At 31.9% G+C, this 23,143-nt stretch overlaps 1 protein-coding gene across 4 annotated transcripts in view; it reads left to right on the top strand.

Moving 5' to 3' along the window:
- LOC124359402 (inositol polyphosphate-5-phosphatase A) overlaps window positions 1-23,143 on the top strand; it is a 186,858-nt gene that overhangs the window by 99,860 nt on the left and 63,855 nt on the right. For all 4 annotated transcript variants that reach the window (XM_046812116.1, XM_046812114.1, XM_046812117.1 and 1 more), the window contains one exon: window positions 6,586-6,627. In XM_046812116.1, the coding sequence (XP_046668072.1) occupies window positions 6,586-6,627 (42 nt within the window). Of the gene's footprint in view, window positions 1-6,585; window positions 6,628-23,143 lie in introns of those variants that run through there.

Here is a 23,143-nt window from a genome sequence, read left to right on the forward strand (position 1 = left end):
TATGCCCCTTGGAGGACGCCCACAAGAAATCAGAGGACACATTTTAATAGAGACGTAGGTCGAGTAGTATATCAAATTAAATGTACTCATTAGTAGAACAAAGTGTCACATACCCGTCATAAAAACGAAAACAGTAATCACATGGAGATTTATTGAAGTTTCAAAACACTGCCAGTATTAGCTTTTGTATTGAAGCGTTCACCTTTACACCTTACAGTAACAGAAAATTAAGTATCCCCAAATATCATCCTTGGATCATCTACGAGTAGCTTGAAGATTTCTAAAAGACGCATTTGTGTGTAACTAATTCGAAGAGAAAATGTAGTTCAGAATAACATACTCGTACTTGTATCATTGTAAAATATACTCTTGATCTACAACTATAATTAGTAAATGTTGTTAAGTAATCTTTCGAATATATAATAGGTATCTTGCATGAGTTAAAGTTAAGACAGGATGCTACAAATTTTCACACCTATCTCCGAAAGGGTTAAATAAAACGTAATGATTTATTAAGTCTCAAGATCCTTAATGTGCGTGCTGAGTGTTAATTTTGATGTACCTTCTTTCACTGCTTGTCACGGTAACTGTGGGGGATGAAACTTCATATTACCCCTGTTCTACAGAAGGCACATATCTTGGCTGCAGGGAACGATACGGTGTCAACATATCTAGAGAGATATCCTATTGTACTGTATATTGTGTAATACGTGATGTGTATTAGGTGTAAATGAAAGCTTCTAAATGATAGGTACATCTGAGTTATTCAATTGTAGTTCAGTTTAAAGGTATTAAACCATAAACATAGTGAAGTTTAACTAAATTGTCAACTAATAAAATATAGTTTTCGATCAAAATTGAATGTTTTATTTTCTACTTAACTTAAGTTGAACTAAAGGACATAAAGAAAATTGTAAATTACAAAAAGTTTCAACGAAACTCTCGCAAGTGGAAACTTCTTGTTTGTTCCTCTTAGGGACCAACAGCAATAATATGACAGTTTTCTCATCCTCTTACTTATATTTCAGTTCAGCAACTTTAGTTCTTTATGAATATTGTTACTGCGTATCGTTTTTATCTTTTTAAACAAAATTGTGCAACATTTATTTATTACTTGGTTTTCTTAAAATGGTTTTTTTATTAATTTCTTGTGACACCTAATCCACATTTGCCATCAATCCTTATGGCATCGTACTGTCACAGTTGAGAGAAAGCATGTGTGTAATATATGTATACATTTACTATCAAAGTATTATTGGTATTGTTACAATTATGCTTATATCCTCACTGCGTAAATGTTTTTGCGTCCAGAATTTACAGTAATAAGTAAACCATTCCATTTCCGCATTTAAACATATACAAAAAGGAGGAAACTCGTTGTATCAAAACATACTATTACTAACCTCGTTTCATATTATTCCTAACTTTATTCAAATGCTCGTTTGTTCGTGTTAGTTTTACAATATTTATTGACATAGTTAAAGTTTACCATTAGCACATCACAATGGCAGCACAAATTACCTCAGCCTGTTTGGTTCCAGAAGATAGAGGAAGAGTGATCAAGTTTGAGATGATATTAATCTGTAAAACACTGGTGTATTAGAGTTATTTTATTTTACATTTCAATAGTCCCAACTGCAATATATAAAGTCTAATTCAGGGGAGTAAACTTTGTGGTTGCCGTAGTTAAATCTCTTTTTTAAACCATCCATTGTCAATAACAAACAGTAAACAGGGCTTTACACTTCTTTACGTAAGTTTTTTAATTGACAGTATCAATGTGCAATTGTAATTAATTAATTGTAATATTACAACATAATTGTTAATTGTATTATACAGCCACTTACAGTTTAATATTAGATAAATTATTAATAGTATAATGAAGGCATCGCAAGTCCAGAACAGTGATAATATTTAAATCTTTTCATGAGGACTAGAGGAAGAGTAACGGTGCTTTATGAATAAGATTACACAAGGAATAGCTGAAGAACATTTTATACGAGAAAGATTATAATATAAAACATATATAATTTTAATTATCCAGAACTGCACTCTTGACAGTTTTCATTTCGTTAGAATGCGGAAAGCGTATTTAAAACCTATTACTTCAAATGTTTACTGTGTGGAGACGAATTTCAGTCTAATAAGTAACTTCTGTCAGAGACAAGGATAGTCAGATTCACGTGTAATAAAACAAAACCATGTGTAACAACATTACGGTAGACGTGGGCTAAATCTAAATGCACTGTCTTTGTTGTCATATCGCTTGGTTGACAGGGCTTTGTACTCTTGTGTTACACGAGTTTACTCTTCACACTTGCACTGCTTCAGGTACTCGACACTGTCTTTGTTGTCATATCGCTTGGTTGACAGGGCTTTGTACTCTTGTGTTACACGAGTTTACTCTTCACACTTGCACTGCTTCAGGTACTCGACACTGTCTTTGTTGTCATATCGCTTGGTTGACAGGGCTTTGTACTCTTGTGTTACACGAGTTTACTCTTCACACTTGCACTGCTTCAGGTACTCGACACCGTACTTGGTGTTATATTTGCTTGTTCTCCACGTGAGTTAAAGTTTAGTCATAAATAAGTTTTTAGTTGTGCAAACTGTTTTAAGAAGTCTATAATTTCGTCTGATATCGTGTACTGTGACTTGAAAGTATCATCGTATCGATGATTATTAGGAGTAGATAGTTGTAGTTTAACAAGTTGTTTGTAGATGGAATTTTCTGTACAGTTCTGTACCATAGGTATCATCCGCTTACTCTTTGAAGTAACAATGTCAAATACTAAGTTCGTATATTAACTAAGATTTTTTTGTTTTTACGACTAACTAAATAGCATAGGTTATAGACTGTTATACAAAACACAACACAATTTCTAATTGAAATTTATGCTGACAGTATGCATACCCATGCTGAACATACTTGTAGCGCGTACTCTGAAGTTGTGAATCTATGGATTAACATTCCAACGTTACACAGATGGAAATTATATAGCAGTCAAACCAGTTACACTTATGTTTCAAAAACATTAATGCGCCAAAAACCTGTAAACGTTTACAGTGTCATCGCTATATACACAAGAAGTTATTGTTTGTAAATTATTTGCCTTTCATGTCTCAAGGCAGAAATAAACAAGCTACATTTCTAATTTCCGTTATAGTAAATCTCATAGTTAGTTTGTGGTTAACTCGGGTAGTTAAACATTTTGATTCGAGAGTAGCTGCTCTACCCAGATAGCAGTCGGTGGACACCACTCAACTACACATTACAGTCTTGTATGTAGAGCCGGGTAGATGTGGTGAATCTCACTTGTATGATGAGTAAATAGTGTTAGTCAAACATTAACATAACGAGTATGTTAAATGTATGTCTTGAGAAGAATGGAATGGTAACTGTGAAAGTTGTTCCTGAATTTAAATATACTTTATCTTCCATTTCTAGTCATTTTAGTAAAGTTAGCATAGTTTAATATTCGAAATTGCAATTAACAACTAGAAAATAAATTCACGGCAAAAGAAAAAAAATCACGGTACTTTATATATTGTTTGGATTTACTTACATTAGTAAATTCCAGAACACAAACTGAGACTTAAAATTAGCATTCAATTATCCAAACTATCGGAAATCTGATTCAAAAAATTGGTGTAGGAGGCCAAGATTTAAATACCGATCTGTCACTATTTCCATTCATTCCTTTTCATTTAGGTTAAACATTTTGTAAATAAGCCTTGCGAGTAGAGGGGACAAAGCTTATAGGTTTGCAAATATCCTTATTGCAATGCTCCTGGGACACAACCAGCAGGGCTGTTCACCAGTTTTTGCTGTTAAAATGTATCTCTAAATATATAATTGAAATAATAAAAAGAATAACTCATTCAGAGTATATTAATAGAAAACTTGTCCAGGTTTTTCCGGAAATTATATTTCAGGCGTTGGTTTGACCTCCTTCAAAACAATGTACTACGTGACTTTCACTTGCTATAAAAATTAGTTCTAGGAACAGGTTTGTATGGCTCATTTTGTCTTTTTTTTATTTTATTGACTTAATTCATACGATAAAGCTATTTCAAAATGCTTCTCACACCGTATGTGATTTGTTCGTCACATTTATTTAACTCTTGTTAGACTTTAATGAAAAGTATTGAAACAAGAAGAGTGAGTAAATTCCATCACTTCCCAGCTGGAGGCATTCTCTGATAAACGGACTGTAAAGAGGACAGGATATATTTCTCTGTTATGGTGGTGCCTGAGGGACTCAGTTGGGAGATTGGCGACAATTCTGCAGCCTATCTCTGGAGACGGAAATGAGCAACGCACCAACAATCCTGTCCACGGCAGATAGTTTCATTTGTTTCCCTCTGTTTAGGATTTACTGAGTTTTCACTTGGCATTTATAATATATTAAAATTATATGGTGTTACAAAAATGTTACATAAAATTATATTATAAATACCAAGTGAAAACTCAGTAAATTCTAAACAGAGGGAAACAAATGAAACTATCTGCCGTGGACTGGATTGTTGGTGCGTTGCTCATTTCCGTCTCCAGAGATAGGCTGCAGAATTGTCGCCAATCTCCCAACTAAGTCCCTCAGGCACCACCATACAATTTTTATTATATTAAAAAGTTGAAATATTTTAAAGATCTATATATTGCAAGATAGTTACTTTCAGAATTAATTAAAGTATGGTAATATTCAAATATTGGTAATAAGGACTCTAATCACAACTTTCAAAATATGACTTTTCAGGAATGTTTAATAAAAACATTTAACACGTAGATATTGTAAAATAATTACTTTTTGGTTTTAAATAAATTGTTGACCATGTAAAGTGTAATACAGGCGTATTTTTTTTACTATTGTAACATTTTGTATTGAGTTCTCTTTACACTACAATTGTCTTAATATTGTGTATGGATTGATTTAAAGCTGTACGTCTAGTTTTGAGTTTTATGTTTAGGAAGAAGTGATACTGAAGAACGATGGTACAAGAATGATGGTACTGGGTCTTCTAAGAATCAGTGATTAAAAGTGTGATAAAGATCATGTCTTATGAATCTAATTCACGTTTCAGTTCGCACCGCGTTAATAATCACGAACTAGCCGATTAGCACTGCATAAATAAACAACCTGTTTTTCGTGAAATCTATAAGAGGCCTTTTTCTTGTCAAAGAAATCGATCGTGGGCCGCGTTTATTTTTGTGGAAGGTATAGAAAGAGTAAAAAAATAAGAAACGAGTTTTATTTACTCAGATTGTATTCTTCCTAGGTTGTTAAATTTTAACCGACTAATAAACATACGTACAATGTTCAAACAACTAGATAAAGGAACTAAAACGACACTTAAAGTGTCTATGTGGTAATCCGGCAATAGTTAACATTTATTAACGTGACTAACGGTTAATTTTAAGTTTTCAGTTTTAAGAAGCTAAGAAAATGATAATCAGAAAAATACTACTATTCAATATTTTAAATGCCCTCCCATTTTGACCTTTGCCAAACCCAAAATTAGCACGACTGGCGATCGATTTTTCCTTTGGGAAAATTCCTCTATCGTGTTCACGAAAAAACCAGGTTGTGTGTTTTTACAATGCAAATTATCTCTCTGCTGATGTAGCAATAATCATGATTACCAGTTACAGTTAAGATAATAACGTCATTATAATGTTACAAGTTCACGAATTGACTCGTATTTATTTACAAACAGATTTTGTTCTGAAATTCTGTTTGTAATTAGGTAATATCTGTAGAAGTATAATATACAGTATATCATAAAAAACTTGAACAACGACAATTTTTGTCTAAAAGTTGATATGAACGTATAGTTATGAAAGTAGTGCAGTAGAAGCCTTCAAACATGAAAATGCAATTGGGTTACAAAGCTGTAGCTCCAATATTGCTCACCAATAAACATGCAGGTGCTCTGTGTGTGGCTATAATTGTGTTGTAGAGAATTCGATACGAGTTTGTATCACAAAGGGAAGTCGAAACTGCTCTCTCAAAAATGTTTGTCACCTTTTTGTACATATTTTAAACACTGAGTAAATATTAGTTTTTCTAAACTTGTTACATCATTTTAACTGTATACTTTTAATATAGTGTTTAATGTTTGGACATTGATAAAACTCAGCTTTGGGAGCCTTTACTCCTCTATACAATTGTGTAAAATCAAGCTTGTATAAACAAACCCAGTTATATGAAAAACTTATTTGTGCAGTATAAAATTCAAAATAGAACATGACACTAGAGGTGATTTAAAAAATGTACCCAATTACGACATAATGTTCAAACATGTATTGTTTTTTGTGTCCATAAAATATTAAGAATATAAAAGTTACGAAAATATAGTGTTTGTGTATATTGCAGTAGACACAATGGTACTTGGAAACATTGTGAAGATAAATGTTTGAAATGAGTAAATATATAAAATAATATGAATTCTATAAAATTTATATTTTACTGATATAAACATTGTAACTGAAAAACATTTTAGTTTAAAACTTTATTCCCATTTGTATTTTCTAACATTACAATTTTTATTATTAAAAGTGTAATTGAAACGTTGTTTTTTTTTCAGCCGAATGTAATGCTGAAACTATGGACAGAAGAATTCCTCAGCGTAAGTAATAGTTTCACATTTTTATTAATTTGTTATCAATTGATATCAAATTTAAGCCCTACTAATTTAAACACTTAAAATTTATTTTAATGTATGTAATCCAATTACGATGGCTCCATTCCACTTTATTATTAAATGTTTTAAATTGGATAGGTACCTTTAAATATATTGTACAAGTATTTTTTTTTATGGTAAACACCTGAACGTCTTGAGTATTCTTTATCACGTTGATGGCGGTAGATGCGCAGAGGCAGAGTCACAGTACTCAAGATCATTCATTCAGTGAAGAGCCTCAGTGAAGATGTTAGTATCATTAATAAATAACAGCAAGTTTATCGTCTCTGTTGTACTTGTAGCTCCTCCATCTCTTCAGCTCTAACTGGAATTGTTATTTGTTACGTTTTGTATTAGATACAATTTTTATTCTTTAATTAAATTTATAATAAATACAGATTATTCAAAGTAGAAATGAGTACAAAACTCAAGTATCATTGAGCGCGTGAAGCATAATCAGAAACCTATTAAAGGACAGACCTCTGTACAAAGGATATGCTCCAGTGTAAAGGGCGCAGGCAGAGAGAGGAGAAAGTGAGTCGAGACCGAGGGGTTTATTAAGACAATCGTTTACGATTAAACACGGCAATATTTTTTTCTGCTTATATTAATTTAATTTAATATCAGAATGTTTGTAGTATACATATATTGAACATATAAACCCTAGTTATCAAAAAATTTAAAAAAGTTATTTTCTTTGTCCCTTTTTTAGAGCCATCCAAGTTCCATCCTCGGATTCCTATACAGGAAGTTGCCAAAATGGTTTCATATCAAGTACACAAATATAAGAAACATACTCGAAAATTACTAACTTCACGAGATAAATGGACTACATACTACATACTTCATCATACTACATAGTTTAATTTTAACTGTTTCGATAACACTATTTTACATAAGTAGTAATTCACCAATTTCATTTGTTCATTTTGTAGTATTTCTTATTAATTTAATTCTTATACTTCCTTCGGGTAGATGGGGGCTTTGTCTCTATATCATTAGTGAGACATTAGCTAAATTAGGATGTTACTCAAATTACAAGGAATTTTGGTGGCAGCAGAATTCGAGGATTATGTAGGTTTTCCAGGGAGCGCAGTTGGCCTGAAGGGTAAAGAGTTTATAAAGTAGCAAGTAAAGTTTGGAGATATGTTAGATACTTGAGCAAGTATTCTCTGTCCTTGCTTTAGGAAAGAATTTCATTCTACCGGAAGATAAGCTCAATACTGTGGGTGTTCTTACCAAAAGTAACTCAAACATTTGCTTAACATTTTGCTATACCTGTAATTTTAATGGTATTGAGAAAAGGCTTAGTGGTTAGTGAGAACATGCGTTGTTTAATATTATTCATTCATAATTTTGAATTCAATGCTTCAAAAATGAAACAGCGGAAATACCTTGTATTAAAATAAGCAACGCAACTCCTTTAGATTATATCTATAAATTCTAATTTATATGATGATGAATTCTCAATTGCCTTATCCTCTGAGAGTCGATTCGGGGCTTTTTACAAAGTAGTTATTTTGAAATTATTCTTCGTACAAGAATCCACGGGAATAATAAATCTACGTACTATGAAAGGAACATATGTTATAGCCCATAACACCTCACTTACAAATCACAAAATCCAAATTGTCGGAGTTCTGGTTGGTTTCCAGTTAAGAGTTAAAAATTAACAATTCATTTTTCCGGCCAATTTTGAATTTTTTTTCTTCGATGCAGCTACTAAAAGTAGATGTAAGCCAATTGCCACTCCTCGACATTTCCAAAGGGGGAAAACTATTGAATTATTGACCGAGTAAATATAACGTGTTGTTTACGTAGCGTATTCAATTTATCTTCCAATATAGATCTCTATTGGATGTCATGTTAAAGAAAAATGCAAAATCTTGAGCCCTTGATGTTTTGATATGTTAAATTGTATTGTTTCTTGTGTAATACCTATTTTATCTATCCTATCGTCCACAACTTGTCACAAACTGACATCTAGTTACACATACTGTAGTAAATATAATCATTATTTAATTAATTGTACAACCAACTCGAGTATATCATTATCATTGTCAACTAAATTTGGTAGCGGCTACTACAGATGTACAACTGGCTACATTTTATTGTAGGTCCTACGCTATATGGTTTTAATTGTATGCAGTAAGAGCCATCACACAAATTGTAAAAATGTTTAATTTTTAGAGCATAAATTTTAAACAATTCTATAAACGTGATGGGTTAAACATTGGAGAATCTAAAATGTAGCCAAAGTAATGCAGGTGGTCTTAAAATGTCATTAGTATTTTGTTATATTCGAATGGATAGAAAGGCATTATTAAATGGGCTATCAAACCAGACTCAGAAACACTCCCGTTTGAATATCAACCGTCAATCGTTGAAACAGATCTAACTATATCATTAATTAAATGTTATGTCACTACCTTATAGTATTTATCATTTTTATCATTTTATCAAATAAAATTATACGGCTATGAAACCTAGTGTATGCTGTCCAGTTTGTGTTTATAAACCCAACAACCTCTGTGTACATTGTGTCTAATAACAACAAAGTTCTAAGTACAAACATGGCTACCATGTAGTACATACTAAAAATTTGAACACTAAACCTGTGACAAATTAAATATAAAGTTAACACTGAGTATTAAAAGATAACTAAAGTAATAAGGAAGAGAACCAATATCATCCGATGTAACACTGCAAAGTTTGCGCTGCGCAAACAAGTTAGAGCTTCTGCTTACACCAGTTAGTGGACCTGTGAATCTCGCCGATTGCTTCATGTTTTATATTCATGGTAATCACGGAATAATTATATTGCTATATCCATTTTATAAGCGGTGCAAATGCTATTATATATATAGGGATATAAAAACTATTATAATAGACATAATACATTTTGTTTAAGTATAGTGCAATTTTACTGTACATAAGTATCACCGAACAGCATATTCGTTATCTTATTTTATTCTTTATTTTTTGTGGAAGTGTGATCTGTTGTTCTATTTGAGGGTTAGCAATTCTTTAAGCTCAATGGGGACTACGTTCTTTTCATCAATCTCAGATGTTAGTTCCAAAAAATCTAATTTTATTTATTAATTAAAAAACTTAAGAGTTTATAATAATTTATATAATAAGTTTATATTTGAAGTGTAGTGTCAGTGAACTAATGGTTACAGTGAATATGTTTTATTTCACTTCATATCAAGATCATCTTTGTATATAAACCCCTATAACGGTATTAACAAATATCATTTGAGTTCGTCAATCAGTCTTTTTAATTTGAAAACTAATTGTTCAAATAATTTAGAGATGAAGTGGAGACTGACGTGACCTACTGGGATTTAACCAATCTTGCTGCATGCACAGAACACTCAAGTAGAATTACTATATAGCCTAAGTACGCTGACTGAATTATTGTTTAATTAATTATTCATACAAAGTTCTGAGGTTGGTTTTGATTTATTATTATATAAATAATAAATTACTTTTGTTGGTTCAATAAAGATTAACCTTTGTAATTAGTTTTAGCGATTAAATCAAAATATATTAATCCCCTTCACTTAAGTTAGATGTAGAACTATATACAGATTTTTAATTTGGTAATAATATATAGTATATTATTTGGAGGTAAAATAAATAATATATGAACTTATTTTAATTGGTGTGAGTGTGAGTGCGTGCGTGCGTGTGTGTGTATGTGTGTGAGACAAACTATATTTCTATCTACTACTGTTATAATGTGTAATCGAAACCAGGACCTCATGTGCTATAAATATATTTATCTTTACTACATAAAAAAGAGCGACATCGTATAGATATAATATTCAACACTGAACCATTTTTATTCAATTGTTTACCAATACAGACACAATATTACCGCTGTTAATACATATATTATTACGTGATAGTTTAAAACTTGTATTACACTTACAATTTTTAATAACCCCTGCGCTTTAAAGTTGACGGCCATCACAATTTGGAAAAAGAATGGTTATATTTAAGTTTCTATTTGTGATTTATTTTTAAAGTTCTAAAAACAAATTGTAGCAACATTTTGCTCTCACACATTGTTTTGCCAAACTTGAAGTGTTTGTTTACATATGTTACATTTGTACGTTCATCATAAAATCAATGTATACAGGAAGACAAGTGAATATTTATTGGTAAATAATTAAATTTCAGGATTTTATAAAGACAGAAATGCAAATTAATTGATGTATTGAGTATAAAAATGTGTATTATGAATTCCTAAAAGAACTCATGCAAAACATGAAATTTTATTCCGCTACTTTAGAAACTGCCAGAGCCCAGATCTAGGGATCAGGAGATTGAGAGAGAGAGAGAGAGAGAGAGAGAGAGAGAGAGAGAGAGAGAGAGAGAGAGATGAACAGGTGCGAGAGATAACTAATTCCCGGAACTTGGAGTGGAGAGGGAATGGGTCGGCGCCGGGCAGCCTTATCTCAGGAATGGTAAAACAACAGGAAACGATGTTGCTAATGCGATTTGGCGACGAGAGTTTGCTATAGTGACGCAAGCATAAACTAAGTGCAACCAACTTGTGACAAACTGAATATTTGATCAAAACGTATTGATTGTGAATTATTTTTTGTATTATTACCATTATATTTTAAATGTATTAAAATTTAATTATCTGCATTTTAATTTGACACTTTAATTGTAATTCGTTAATTAGAAAATGGGTAAGATAATCTTTTTAATACTTTTTAAAACAATGATATTCGTGATATATTACTTGCCATTTTTTTATAATGCTACACTATTTTTATGAGCAACTTTGGTGTTAGATTTGTATGGAAATGTAATATGTTCTCCTGTGACAGGTAGGTCTGCTGATATCATTATTTTGTAATGCGATTGTGCATCATCCATCTCTGTCACAGGATGTGCCTCACCCGCGGTTCCCCTCGCCCCACACACCTTTAGTACTTCCCCACGGAGAAATGTATAACATACAGCCCTGTCTGTCTACAAAGGGCAATACCATCACCCTCTCTCTATCTGAACACGGCGTTGTTTAAGCAGTGTATATCGAGCAGGGTTTATATATTTGGTCATTAAAAATGTATGGAGTAAATTAAATGATCGATTAATGAATTCGTAATTGTATGCGTACATTTTATATAATGCCAATTATACAATCTGAAATAAATAGAATAATGAGAGAACAAATTAATTTGTTTAGCCAGTGTGAATGTTCACAGCTATAACCAAAACAATGGACACAGGTTAAAAAAAACTGCTGATTTACGGTGTAAACAACATAGTAAATCGGTTTCTACTATTTGTAAACGTCCAAATAAACCGTAAATCTCTATTGTATTTATCTGATTACCTCTTAGTTACGTACAAGATTCTATTGACTACTTCATACGTACGTGATTGAAAAAGGTCACGCACGGGTAACACATTTTGTTCAATGCTGTACTTTAAAAAAGTTGCAATTAAAAAATCATTCAAATAAAATAGCATAATTTTTAATTCCGTAAGTTATAATTCGTCAGTACCTTGAATACTGTGTAACTTAGGTAATATTGAATAAAGTGTACAAAATATATTTGACTTACTGGAATAAGGTGTTAAATACGGAATATCAGTTTTCTCTAAGTTATGTCCACAATATGTATGTAGATGTTACAATAAAGAGGTTGGAATATTTTACTATAGGCAACGTTTTGAATCGGGCAACCGTATTTTTATTGATATTTTTTTAAATAAAATACAAAATATAAAAAACTACTTAATCCTTCAAATATAATGTTTAAATTTAAAACTATATATTTACCTAAGTTTGCATTAACGTTTGCCATTAAGGCTAATTGAAATAAGAGAAGTTTGTATATTATTTACTTCATCTCCAAATAATATTCTTTACATTATCAACAAACTAGAAATGTATGTGCGGTTCTATATTACATTGAAGTGAAGGGAATTAATTTATATTGATTAAACGCTAAAACAAAAAGCGTAGAAGAGGTTATTGAATATATTTAGTCATGAATTATTTCTTATGTTTACTATGTGTAATCTCAGTATGAATAAAAATTCGTTGGACACATTTTAGTTTATTAGATGTTGGTTAAATTCTCTATACGAACTCGCCAACCGTTTAAATAATGTGTTCTATTTTTTTCAATAGAGATAACGGAAAAAGGTGAACATGGGGTAGCTACTGCAAAAGAATTCTGCCCGTTGTGTTATAATGCTGAAGGAATTTCCCTGTTAAATTAAAAATTCTTTTCTTCCATACAGGAGTTAAGACTCTTTATTAATAAACGGTGTTGCCTTGCTCAGATTTTTCTTGGTGTACACATTTAGTTATACAGGTATCCCATAACACTACACCGAACTTTTCAAATATTATACCTGGACGAAAGACAAATCAAAATCTAATTTTAAAATTTTCATAAACTAAATAATTACCCGAACAGCAAGCCAATTTGATTTTTCATTAGTTATTTTAAATTAAGAAGAGTTTTGTAATGAGTTGAAATTTGTTTTATAGATTTATGAACCAAAGAGCTAATTACGGAAATTAATATACATTTTTCAAGCGCTATTTTCAATATAGCTGGTTCTTACATCGTAAAAACTACAAGTGCAAACTTTGCTGTGGTTGAATGAAGAATCTTGGAGCATTGGAAAAAAGGTTTATTTTACTATCACTGGTATAATAAATGAATAAAAAATTTTCTAATATAACGTTTATTTTCGCGCAAGGCTTTTCGGAATCACTGATTCCATCATCAGGCACTTCATTGATTCCGAAAGGTCTTGCGCAAAAATAAAAGTCATATTGGAAAATGTTTTATACATTTATACCAGTGATAGTAAAATATATTTGTTAGTTGTGGTTATTATATTTTATTTAGAGAATTTGATAATAAATAAAACTGTATGAAATTTTAAAAAGGTTGATAAATAAAAGAGCGATATTTATTATTTAAAGCTGAGTACTAAACAATATCTACTATCATTATGTGACAACACTGAGAGTGAGTCACAACAATCCGCCATTTTAATTTCAGCTGCTCTAATTACGTGATTACATAGAATCCATTATTGGTTTCTATGTATATATATATATATAAATTTATTTTCATAAACATATTGCTAAATTGTAATTGTTTTTCGAAATTAAATTTTCTCGCCTCACGCAGGGGACTACTGATTATAAAATTAATAATAAAATTGGTATTGATATAATTAATTAATTATAAATATTTAATTAATTATATTTAAAATGTTGAACGACTGTATTTAAAAGAATACGGTGTATATATTTAAATTGAAGGAGATTTCAACCCTCAAACTGGTATAGGTTTATTGTTAACCTATTGTAAGGGCGACAGCGACATAGACATTTCAAAGCAATACACATTTAAAAGTTGTCTTTATGTATTAATGGTTATCTTCTTTTAACAAAACTGTTTTAAATGTAGAGAATTTTGTTAATATAGCAAAACATTTACTGTTGCTAATTGTTGTGAGAATTACATAAAAAGTTAAAGTATCTTGTAATATTAGCCATATACAGTGTTTTACATCTTTCTGCATTTCCAATTATTTTAATACGTCTGGACAGTATTAACCATGAATTAATAAGCTATGTTAATCTATTGATCTGTATCTTTGAGAATTGTCATAATTAATTAAATAAATTGACAAAGAGCTTTATTAAAGATAAGTTAGCACTATATAGTCTTCTACCAATTAATCATAGAGATGTGGACGCACTGAATTGAAGTACGAGTGTTAAAATTTAACAAATATTGTAATGAATATATTTGAACGACAACTTTTGTTAGTAAATTTATGTGCGCACAGCCTTAAAGTTGATTTATAAATCAGACTTTAATGGATAAAATGTTATATATTAATAGCATTTATAAAGGAAGCTGAATAGGAGAGGGATGTCCTAAATATGAAATTTTTATTTGGACTGAGTGAAAACATTTATTTTACATCTGTTTTTATTAATTCTGGTGTAATTAATAATGGTAAATAGGTTCATGATTTTATTTTTAAATAAGTTAATTTATAAATAATTTTAGTACAAAAGGTGTTGAAGAAACACTGATTCAAGAGGAAGTGAAGTGGTCTAATCAATAAAATCGAGGGGGATTTGAGTGACGAAAGGAGCTGGAAACGGAAATGTTTTATGTATTGTAGGACGTGAGCCCTTAGAGCCTTGACAGGGGCGAGCTTTTGTCAGCTGCCGTAATACTGCAGCCCCTTGCAGCTTTACTCCCTCCCAGACGCAAGGGTAATATTTTTACAATTGCGATTCAATAATTGCTTCCACATTAATGTTGTGAATAATTGTTTTTTTCTGATGCTATTTTTTTGTCAAAGCAAGTTTTATACAACGTAAGATTGAATTTTTGTCCATTCTACCTACATTCTGTATTGTAAATTTATGTTCGAAACAATGTTACGAACAGAATTTATTTCATGAAAAGAATTTTTCCTCAGTCAAAAAGTTTTTTTTCTTTTTTAAAATACTTTACGATCATTTAAAAAATGGGCCTAAACTGTTACACTCTCCTATGATGTTAACTTATAGTTGTTACATACCAAAATGTGAATGTTTTAATTCATACTAGAACATTCATATTTTTAATTGCTTCCGAATATCATGTAAGGTATTAAGTATTACAAACGGTTGCTCGGAACAAATTAAATGAGACGTAATTGAAATCTCTTTCATAAGGATGGTAAATAATTTAGCGCTGTTAACATTCATGATACAAAACCCCTTTGAGAATGAAGTACATATTTCCCAAAAAGTTATTAAAATTATAACATCTCTTCATTTTTAATAAACTCTTTCTTCATTAACCGATATTATTCTATAACTTGTTGCTTAATAATTACAAATTATAAGAGTGTACGCTGCAGTTTCACACTTTATAATGGGGTAATACAATATTCCATTATCTGCGAACACTGTTACCATATTTAGTGTAAAATTTATTTCTGATAAGGTAATTTAATATGTGAAATTTTAAGAATTTTTATTTAAATTGTTTTGTTAATCAATATAATGATTACACATTCTGAGTAGATGAATTAGCTATTTTACTGCGACGAATTAAGAAAACAAGAGTTGTGAGTACTACTTTTAAAGTTTTTAGACGAGTTAGAGACCTACAGAGAGACTCGAACCTAATCTTTTTATCTTATTATATTGAGGTTCACATTGTCTGTGGCAATAATTTCTTTTTACAGTCCTGTAACAAAAAATTTAGTTTGACTCTATTTGTCTTTAGAAATTTATAAAAATACAAATAGATTTAAAAATAAATATGTTTCATTGTTAATCATTTCAAATTGATGATTTTTTATTTCTCGCCTTATTAATGTAATTAGCATTACATTATCTGTACAAGTAAGAGAAATCTATTATTATCCATTGACAAATGCTATATTTGTCTTAAAATATAAAAATTCATCTTAAACTTTTCCCCACCCAACAACTGTTTTAAACAAATTGTTTATGATCTCATCTAAACCTAGTAACTTTACTGAAAGGCCATAAGTGTTGAACGGGTTAAAGTAGTAATGGTGGATGCCAATAGTTTTATATTAATATGGTTCATTATTTTATATAACAATTAATGAGTAATTACTCTGTATCTTGTATGAATTACAGAAAAATTCAAATGCATTAACGTAATGATTTGTTTGAAAGGTCGCGTCGGTGAAGCCCAAGAGGCGCTTTATCCCATCAATTACGGAGCTTCTAATTAACTTAACTGTTTCCTTCCAAGAATTAATGACCAAGTAATGGCCCTGTTCGCTATTAATTTGCGTTTTGGCTTAGTAGAGTCAAGGTTTAGTTCAACAGACCTGTATTTTAAAGCTTAATCTATTGTTTTGTTACTGCCGTGTTACTGTTTTGATACGAGTAAATACACCTTCATTAAAAAGAGTTTTAATGCTGAACTAGTGTAAATAGAATTAGTAATTCTTTATTATTTATAGTAATAACAATAATACGTTTTATTTACTTTAATGATTGTTATTTCTAGATAAGTGCACTGAGAGGACTTTCAAACCAGTATAGCACAGTATTGTCATATTTTAAAAGAATTGTAATTAAAATTTAAAGTTAGTATTTTTACTTCCGTGCCACTCTCATTGCCCTGTGTTTCAACAAAATGTAACTTCTGTTGAGTATTGATAACATTCCGGGAATCACATCTTACAGAGTAAAAGGAAAGGAAAAGTAAAGGATGGAACCATTACAGGAGCGAGATAAATCAAGTCGGTAAGTCAATATATCTGAGACCCCGAACAATCCGATAATGGATCTCACTTCGTGTCCTGGTAACTCGGTCTCTTACACCTATTTGTTGGTTAGGTATTTAGCAGACTTGAGGTGAATACTATTACATTACCCTCACACTGTGTGGATCGCCTCTCTACCGAGTTGACTGATACGCGTTTTGACCTATGTGAATGCGAAATTTGAAATGTTAATCATAACCATCAACAGCCTGCTTTAGTTATGCATATTTTGGTCCTCTGAAACAGGTCCCCGACCTCATAGTAATTTAACTGGGTTTCCAGAACTAATTATTAATTATGTAATTGATTGACTGAAATGACAGGATTCAAAAGTTTTATTGTTGGACAAATTAAAGTACTGGATGTAAGTTTTTAAACGTTCTGATAAAAAAATATAAAGATAAGAAAGTATTAGTGCGCCCATGTGCGTGTGTGTAAATGAAGGATACTTTTTTATTACATGAAAAGTTGCACACAAATTGTACAACTTTATATACCCAGAATAGTTTTACTGCTGTATAAAGAGGATCTCTAAATCTGGTTTTGCTCTGGTGGGGTGTAACTTAATCAGGTAAAGTAGCCAACATATTTATTATGTGCACGAAAACAGCTCATTCAGCATTATAAATCAATTGAACATTGTTCTGGCTGTAGTGTATTGCGCTGTAGACCAACATGTTGAGCTAGAATTTTTGTATTTCCACAGTATTTGACCATCCTAGCTTGTTATTTATATTGAAGCCTTTAAAGTGTGGTGTTTCATCTTAACTAAACATTATTTACAGTGATGTAATATACAATAATTGTATGAAGGAGTTTTATTAATGTATCAATTTTTAGTTTGCAGAGTGTATACTCTACTTAACGTGATTTTAGCAATTCAGATATTGTTTTTATATTATTACTTTCTCCCATCTGCCATAAATTGAGTTTTATCATAGTTTATTTTAAATTTGGCAGGTTTAAAATTAATAATTCTTCTTTGAAATTGTATGAGAGTGTTTAAAATGGTGTCTCATTTATCTACTTAAATGTCTTGTTTTGTTTTAGCAAGTTCAAAATAAACCAATAAAAAAACAAAGTATATATGGAAAAGTATAGTTTCCAACATTTCGTCGTATATTGTATGCAGTTTCCCCAATTAAAATTTGTTTACACCAATTACCAAACACCCTGTATATAACATCTCGAGGTGATTTCAATAGGCAGATGTTTATAAATAACATTTAAAGTGATGTAATATAGAAAACTGGGCGATTAGTGGGTTCGTGTTGGAATTTACAGAGTTATATTAGAATTCATTGTCATGCTAAATAAATTTTATTTACTTTTGTTGTACCTCGTATGAATTGAAATTTTAAAAATAATACTTTAAAAAACAACAGTTTAATTTCTAAATTCAAATGGCGAAGATTACAATTTAATATTGTTACGTAACTTTGCAGCAGACTCCCTAGTGTTTGCTTTCCTCATAACATCTTAATAGTGAAAAACCATTAATAAAGATTCAACAGTAAAACTAATCGAAAAATTATAAATACTGTAACTATTATTTACTATTATTAGTTTTATAAGATTTACATTAAATATTTCAATCTGTTTTTTTGACTAACTCAAGTGACACTATGAATGAAAGTATTTTTGGTTAGCTCTGATTGACGTAAGCGGTATATTGTATGTAGAAAAAGAATGGCGAAGAATAGATCGCAGTAGGAAAGGTTAATACTTTAATGCGATTTAGAAATAAGTCGCTTACTACTGGCCGCCTTGGAGGTTACCTTTCTGTTGTTAACTGAATTGTTGGATAGTACTGAGAACATTATAATTGTAAGTATCAGTGGAATCCTTCACTGATTACAAGTTATTTGAATGCAGGGGCCCCATTGAGTCTATTATTCTTATAAAGTACTGAGTAATAACATTAGTACTGAGTACAGTAAATTTAATATAAAACCAGGCTGAAGTACGCCTCATCGCCGTATCACAGGAATCGCAGAGGTTTCAGATCAAATATATAGCTCATTTCATTCTCGAGATGCTCTGCGAACAGGTAGACAGACAGACAATCATATAGAAAATACATTTTTACATACCCTCGGTAAACAAAAAAAATATGTCAGCCTTCTGACTATTAGACTTCAATGACATTCAGCCAAATTCCGTGGTTGGACGGATATTCTCCACCATAAAACTCGTTCTCGTCTATGTAGAAATAAAGTTTTCAAAATTGAAAGTATTTCTCGAGATATTGCCCCATGCATGTACACTTTTTATTGTTAGGTTTCGTAGTTGTGTTAAAAAAATAATTGAAGTTCCTGAGAGCTAGGGAGGGCGCTACAAGGCAAGAGAGCACTTAAATCACGGTCACTGATTTTTAATATTAACCTTTAAATGTAAATGTTCTTTGAATCAAAGTGTCACATGTTAAGATATGATATAGTTGTACTTTGTTTGTTTTTCAAGTGTATTTATTTTGTGTATATGTGTATTGGTGTACACGTTTTAGTATATGTAAAGAAGTAAAACAGTGTGTCTTCGTAACGTAATGCTACTTCTCGCCACATCTATTTAACCTTGATCGCGCTGTGCATCCTTGTGACTGTCGTTGCTTACCAAAGCTCGTCTTCAGGCTTGTTACGTGGGGTGCAGGACTACCCGTACAAACAGTTGCTTTGTTGATTACCAGACCTTAGACTAGTGGAATGGGCTACAAGGCATGGCTACAAAAAAGACTTATTTTAGTGGAATGGGCTAGGCTCCGTAAAAGGAACAGTGGATTTTAATTCAATTCAGGTTTTTGATCAGTTTAATTACTAATATTTTCGCTAGGGTCAACAAAATTTAATATGTTTTATTAATATTTTTGTCTTTTAGCTGTAATCATTTTGAGTTACAATTAGATAAAAGTACTGTAAATCAGCGGCAGTCTTTCCGTAGTACATGTAACATTACAGGTAAAACATTCTGGCTCTAAGGTGATCGAGGTAGGTTGTCTATAAAAATATAAAGAAAACAGGCATGTATAAATGAAATATAAATATTTGTTACTGTCTGTGAAGAGTTATTTTCGATAAGCAAATAAGCTTTACATTATAGTAAATTAGTGAAATTGTGATGGTTTATTCTACCTCAATATTACGAATAGAAATACATTTTAGTTGGTTTATAATCTCCACTGGAATGGTTGTTTGTGTTTTGTCTCGTACACTGTGATGTCAGCCCACCAAACACTGTCATTGTTCTCCAGAGAAATTAAGTTCGTTCATCGCAATTGAAAGAGTAACAGAATAATTACGAACAAAACTCACTGTTACGTGTCAAAATAATTAAACAGTCATCTTTATCAGTTAATCTTCATGTGAATTTGCAGCTTTCGATTATTACAATATCAAATTCACTTTAATATCACATACAAATCCTGAAGATGGCATGTCATTGAAACATAAGAAGCCTGGATTTTACATTTCAACAAGAATCGTGTTTCTAGAGTCAATCCAAGCTTGTCTTTTGTTTAAATATTAAATATAATTGAATACGACATACTGATCGTACTTTCAATCATCATAAAAATGTTGTGAAGTCCAGTTTTAAGACAAATTTTCTATCCGCCAGAACGAGCAGTATTTACATTACACACAACAAAACACATTTATTCAGCTCTCTCGCGGCTGTTTAATATTTAAAACACTTCATAAAACTGTGCCCTCATCCCGTCTCGTCCTTTGAGACACGTTTTGCCTCATTTCCATTTTTATTCCACATTTTGAACAAGTTACTTTCCATAATGTTCCTATAACACAAACGTTTAACTTCTCAACAAGTTCATTTTTTTGTCAACAACCAAGATATATTATAATTTAAAAGTAATTATATTAATATAGAATTTGTTCGTCAAAGATATCAGATTTTTTGTTATAAATGCTTTTAATAGTGATCCCGCATTATCAATTAAACCTGACACTCAGACCAATGTTTCAATGATTTGGTCTTCGCTCCTCGTAAAGCGTCAGGTCCTTAAATTTTCCAGTGACTAGGCTTTTAATTAATTTTTCATTGTCATCACATAATCACTGCAGAATAAATTATAATCATTTGCCCGTTATAACACTTCAACAGTCTTTTTATTCCAATATAAAAAGTAATACAACACGTATTCATAAAGACAAAAGTCCAGTATTAATCCCGGCCAACGTCATCATATATATAAACACAAAATTTGGTTTTTTATTCCCTTTCTTATCCAGCCCCAGGGCTCATTTCCTCTGGTCATAAACGTTGCTATAAAATATAAGTGGTGATACTCACAGTGACACAGACATTCGTTCTTGGTTCGTTCTTGACTTCTAGATCAGTCCCACAGGTCCACGGATCCATACAGCAGCTCTTGTCTTAAGGCCATGTCACACTGCCGTGGCGTCGCGTCCGTCCATCCATAGTATGAACGTCCGCGTATGCCGCGACGGTCTCGAATCCCGTCAAACTACCAGACACGCGTCCGCGTCCGCGGCCAACGCCACGTCTTTCTAGGAGTTGCTTATGCATTTCAACTACTTTGAATTTGTTTAGTTATACACTGATAGTGGAATTAATAGTTTGTTATAGCTCTACAAAATTAATTTATTGTTCTGGAGCGTATTCATTAATAATTATTATTAGCAAAATTATATTTTCATTATTACGTGCAATACTATTTCTATTATGAACTTAGTAATTAGGGCATTCAATACTTTGATATACCTCTTTAAAACTATTCGTTTTTATATATAAGATGCACTTGAAAGGATTATTTTGTAATTTTTGTGTTGGTGTTTTCAGTTTTGTAATAAGTCATTATGTTTTTAAAATAAGGCCTATTTAATTTTGTTATAGATTAAACATAATATGAAAAATAACAAATAAAATGATTGCATATAAACATGAAACCAGAGTATTCATTAACCCTAGAACTGGCGGTCATTTCATCCTGGAGTGTCGGGCTGTTTTAGAGCTTCGCGCAAGGGTTTTTTAAACAAATTATTAAAAATATAAAATAAAAGGAGTAGGTAGTGGCAAGAGCGCGCGGTGCCCCGGTGAGGGAGTTGGGTAGGTGCTTTAGGCTAGGGACACACAGTCCCGGTTACCGGGATGCCGACCACCGGGTTGCCGGTAAACGGTTTGTTGTGTGCTGGCCACACAGTCCCGGCGATAAACACCAAATTGTCTCTCAGTTAACCTTTGAGTGTTGTTCGGAACGAATCATGCTATCCAAAGTGAAGTTAGTTTGTTGTTTAGAGGCTCTAAATGAATTACCAAAACAACGAAATAGGGTACATTGGGTTCATCCATTCAATGTAGATGCTAAAGCTGAAAAATGTTCCATAACCCTGGAATACCGTGGACACATTCTATAAATTTGTCTGTATCAAACATTATCGCAACTTTACACTACCCTCGACAGTAAAACACGATACACAAACCAGCAGCACACCACAACAGCTACACCACTGACACACAGACTTGACTGGAATCGGGACCCGGCGGCCGGCACTGTGTGAGCACGCACGACAGATATCAAGTGTTTTGTATTGCCAACCCGATTTTCACCGGCTGCAGGGCTCAAAACACTCCGTGTACAGACCTGTGGGACAGAACTATGGGGCACATCTGTAAGAAAAGAGCTGCTGTTTGAATCCGTGAACAGACCTGTGGGACAGAAATATGGGGCACATCTGTAAGACAAGAGCTGCTGTATGGATCCGTGTACAGACCTGTGGGACAGAACTATGGGGCACATCTGTAAGACAAGAGCTGCTGTATGGATCCGTGTACAGACCTGTGGGACAGAACTATAGGACACATCTGTAAGACAAGAGCTGCTGTATGGATCCGTGTACAGACCTGTGGGACAGAACTATGGGGCACATCTGTAAGACAAGAGCTGCTGTATGGATCCGTGTACAGACCTGTGGGACAGAACTATGGGGCACATCTGTAAGACAAGAGCTGCTGTATGGATCCGTGTACAGACCTGTGGGACAGAACTATAGGACACATCTGTAAGACAAGAGCTGCTGTATGAATCCGAGTAGAGACCTGTGGGACAGAAAGTATATATATATATATATATATATATATATATATATATATATATATATATATAATAATA

This window comes from Homalodisca vitripennis, chromosome 4 (assembly GCF_021130785.1).
Source record: "Homalodisca vitripennis isolate AUS2020 chromosome 4, UT_GWSS_2.1, whole genome shotgun sequence".
Classification (NCBI taxonomy): domain Eukaryota; kingdom Metazoa; phylum Arthropoda; class Insecta; order Hemiptera; family Cicadellidae; genus Homalodisca; species Homalodisca vitripennis.